Below are 4483 nucleotides of genomic sequence, written 5' to 3'. Positions count from 1 at the left end.
CCCCCCCCCGGCATTACCCTGATGTGACTTTTCACTCCCTCTCGCTCTGGAATGATGGGGATCTTTTGGGCTTATGTTGGATTCCTTGTGTTGTCGGTGTTGTATATTCAGCAAGGACTTTCTTCTCAAGGTAAGACTCCCCCCCCCCTCTTTTGGCCAAATTGGACGAGGTTTGTGCACGCGGGGAGGGGTGCTATGGGCAAGGGACACAATGGGGGGGGGATAGTTCTGTGGAACTGAAAGATCCCCCGCCACCCGAGAAACAGGGAGAAGTTCGCCTGAAGTGAATGCCAATGACTGCACTGGGCTTGTAAACATGAAGACGACATCGCTGGATCGGGAGATGCGATGTTATTTGTGGACAATGTTTTTGGGGTTGGTTTCTTCAAGAGATGGCAGCGTTATGTAGATTCGGACTGTAAATAGGCTGCCGCGCTCAACCCTTCTGTTCAGCGTTCCGTCAACCACAGAGTCAAGGAGATGAATTTCGCCCGTCTCCCTTCAACAGTGAAGTCTTTGGGAGAACCTCGTCATCTCCCCCCCACCCCCCGCCGCCTTCCAACCTCATTCCCCCCATATCTCCGAGCCTTGCTTGTCGTCGAGGGCGCCTCTTGCATTCCAAGTAGCGCCCGCGCTGCAGAAGAGAGTTCGAGGGCTGCAGTCATCATTTCAGCACCACGGAGAGATCCTATCGGGGCTACCCGCTGAAAGCCGCATCGAGACCGGACGCCGCCGTGGAAACGCTGCTGGCTCTCGGCCGCTTGTTTGTTTGGTCTACATGCAGGCAGCCGGTGCGGGGAAGAGACAGACCGAGAATGCAGGAATATCACACACACACACACCCCTTTGATAGAGTGAATACATGTCACCCGTTAAACTGGGAATGCGGGGGTGGGAGAGACTTGGCAAAACAGAAACACGGGGAGAGTCTTCAAAACGAAGAGCACCGTAGACCAACACGATTTGGGGGGTGGGGGGGATGAGTTTTCTAGAATGAAAGCTCCCTTCATCAGAAAGGCTGTGTCAGAAACCCATTTTCTCCTCCCTGTTTTGTAATTTGTCTAAAATGGCAGGGCTGATATGGTTTGTTCTCAGCTACAAGTTCCGGGTTTTGATCTAGTACCTTGAATAAAATCTCCATATCCAGCTGTTTGACTAGTCCCTGTGTCAGCTCTTAACCACACACAGTGGAAGGAAGTGGAGAAACTGGCTGTGAGTCTCCCTGACTTTCCCAGTCACTCAAGTCAGTTGTTGTGGCTGAAGATGATATTATTTATTATATTTGTCTTTTTCACTGAGGACTTCACACTGTTAGGCTGGATGGTGCTCCTTCTATGAAGTTCCCTGTACCAGTGGGAAGGTGCACCCAGCAAGCTGTGGCAATTAGGACTTGTCTTAAGGCAGACCCCTGGGTTCTGAAATGTGCTGTCAGATGCTGTCCTGTGTTGCATGTTCAGAAGGGGTGGCCACATGGAAGCGCTCCGATCTAACTCAGGAGGGGAGCAGTTCTTAGCTGTTGAATCTCTTAGACCGAAACAGCAACTTGTCTTTGGCTTCATGCTGTAAGGGGGGAAAAACAAAAATAAGCAACTGACAGGACTCAGTGTGAAGTGTGCATCATGACACATAATGACCGGAACACACTCTGTAGATGAGTGATCGTCCCAAAAAGCCTATTCCTGTTAGCTGTATCCTATTTATTAATCTACCTCACCTATGAAATGCTACAAACCTGAGTCTGAATTTCCAAATGGTTTTCCCCTGAATCCTTAAGCCAGCATGCTGCATGTTGCCTTCTAGTGAATATTTAGGTTTAATTAGCTGTAACTTCATAAACCCAAAGGAGATGGGGGCAGATGGGGGGGGGCATTAGCCAGACCTGAGTGGTTTACTGGGCAATATATGCAAGTATGAGAAAGAATGGGGAGGAAGAAATTGGGGTGGTGGCAGGGAAAGAATGCACAGCAAAAATGCATGGGGGTGAAAAGAGAATGAGAATGAGGAAGAGGAGGCATGGATGTTAATTGTAAGCACTTACTTTAATATGAAGTCCATATCACCATGTACTCAGGAAACACCTCACTGATACAGTGCATCTTTATTTGTAAGGAAACCCTACCGACTAGAATGGAATCTACCCCCAAGTAAATGTGCATGAGATTGCAATCAAAGAAAGAGAAATTAAGGGTGGAGAAGGGAGGTGAGTGGGGGGGGAAGGTGGGGAAAACTGGGGAACAGGAATCCCATTAAGACCTGCTCTTCTCTTGCAGCCAAATTTACTGAGTTCCCTCGAAATGTCACAGCCACTGAGGGGCAGAACGTGGAGATGTCTTGTGCATTCCAGAGCGGCTCTGCCTCCGTGTATCTGGAAATCCAGTGGTGGTTTCTGCGGGCAGCCGAGGACCAAGAACCTGGAGCTGAGGTGACAGGCACTCAGGTACCCGTTTGCTGTCCCTAAAAATCCTATGAAAACTAACCACCCCAAAGCGTGGGAGGGGCCATGGCTCAGTGGCAGAGCATCTGCTTGGCATGCAGAAGATCAAAGGCACAACCCCCAGCAGCATTTCCAGTTAAAAGGACCAGGGAGCAGGTGATGTGAAAGACCCTGGAGAGCCATTGCCAGTCTGAATAGTCACAAGACTGACTTTGATGGACCCAGGGTCTGCTTCAGTGTACGGCAGCTTCATGTGTTCATGCAGAAAGTGAGGATCAAGGGACCAGGCAAATTCTCCTAAGGAGGACTGCAGCAGGAAGCCACCTAGAAAGAGGCAGCATGAGGGGCTGGGACCAAGCGCCCCTCTGTTGTGCAGTTTGGGGAAATGTCGCAGCCAATGTTCCCTCTAAGCTGTGGAGTCCTGTGAGCAAAAGTCCTACTTTGTGAGCTAGTGGCATTAAAGTTGTGAGCAAGCAATTTGGCTACTGCATACATTAGTTTGCTTTGGAGCCATCCTTCCTGAGAGAACACAAAAATGTGTGAGCCGGAGGCTGAAAAACTGTGAGCTAGCTCACACTAACTCAGCTTAGAGGGAACACTGGTCGCAGCCCAAGAAATGCGGGTGTTTGGGTCATGCCTGCCTTACTAAGGAAACATTTCCTCCCCATGGCAAGAGACAAGCAGATATGTTTCTCACAATGGATTCAATTGTATTTATCACTTTAAAATGTGCAGACCCTCCAGAGAACAGGATCTTGTGTCGTCCTCCCATTAAGGACACTGCTTGCTGTAATTTTTCTCCTTCGGGGGATCTCATTTCCTCCTGCGTTCTTGCAGGTTCACCAACACAAACTAATTAGTCTTGCTCCTCCAGTCCGACAACAAACTAACTAGTCTCGCTTCCCAAACCAAACAACAACAGAAACCAGACAGGACTCCCTTGCCTCAGTTGTATCAATTCCATCTTAGTTCTTCCTACTTAAAAAAAAATGAAAGAAAAGAAAAAGAATATCATTGATTTCTAGGCCATTGTTGTTGTTTTCCCTTTCCAATCCACAGCTGAACAATCCGTTGATTATCTCTAAAAATCTTATCTCCAACACACACACACACACACACACACACACACACACACACACACACACACTAGTTTCTGTGCTAAGAATTCCTTTGAGATATCCGGATTGCTGCAGAATCCAGTTTTCGGGTAGCAAAAGGCATAGGGACCTGCTCTCTCGTTATATGTGATGCCCCAGTTTTGGAAGGCTGGCTGTATCGACAGGCATTAAATACCACATTTCAGCCAATCGGCTTCCCCTCCAAGCCTTGCCATTCACTCACTAGCTGTAGCAGGGAAGAGCGCCTTCCTGCCGACAGGTGGCACAATGAGCACGCAACTCTTCCCTGAGAAGGAAGCCCTTGATTTTTAATGTCCTCCTCACAATGCAATTGGTCCTCCAAAAATCCACTGTTCTGCACTGGTAGTGCCTTCTCCATCCAAGGCTTTAGAATCCTGCTCACTTCTGGCAAATGTCCAAGCAGTTAAACAAATAGTCTTAAAGAAATTATGTTTTTTTTTAATGTGTAGTAACCAAATTAATTTCCAGGATGTCTAGGAAATTGATTTGGACTTCAGATTTGGTTCAGAGAGGAAAGCCCCCCCCCACACACACACACAGCACTGGTTGGTGATGGTTGTGTTTCCACCATCCCCAAATATCAAGGTACAAAGAGCAGAACTAAACGTTGCAGTTCTCCCTGCAGCCAGACAGCAGCGGTGGTGAATGGCTCCCTTAAAAAGAGAGAGAGCCCAAAGGGGCTTGGAACGTGCCACAGAGGAGGAACGCCTCCCCCCCCCCCACAAGACCATTTTCCTGTATGAGAACTGCTGGGGGGAGTTATTTCCCTGATGTTGCTGCTCCCAGAAAAAATCTTTTAACACTGTGATGTTTAGTTTGACGCTCCGTCTCTCTGCGGTTCTCCTGCAGGGAGTGGCCCCTCCCCCTCGCCCCTCTGTTCCTCCCCAGGCAAGGGAAAGGAGGTAGGGGA

The 4483-nt window shown here is 48.7% G+C and overlaps 1 protein-coding gene across 2 annotated transcripts in view; it reads left to right on the top strand.

Moving 5' to 3' along the window:
• Positions 1–51: 51 nt before the first annotated feature.
• The window catches only part of VSTM2A (V-set and transmembrane domain containing 2A), a 49341-nt gene continuing 44909 nt past the window's right edge, over positions 52–4483 (top strand). For both annotated transcript variants that reach the window (XM_015420421.1, XM_015420422.1), the window contains exons 1-2: positions 52–130; positions 2271–2437. In XM_015420421.1, coding sequence (XP_015275907.1) covers positions 52–130; positions 2271–2437 — 246 coding nt within the window. The remainder of the gene's footprint in view (positions 131–2270; positions 2438–4483) is intronic.

Source organism: Gekko japonicus, unplaced genomic scaffold (assembly GCF_001447785.1).
Source record: "Gekko japonicus isolate JY-2015 unplaced genomic scaffold, Gekko_japonicus_V1.1 scaffold381, whole genome shotgun sequence".
NCBI classification, from domain to species: Eukaryota; Metazoa; Chordata; class Lepidosauria; order Squamata; family Gekkonidae; genus Gekko; species Gekko japonicus.
The sequence above is the reverse complement of the archived record's forward strand: the minus strand, read 5'-3'. Positions and strand labels throughout refer to the sequence as shown.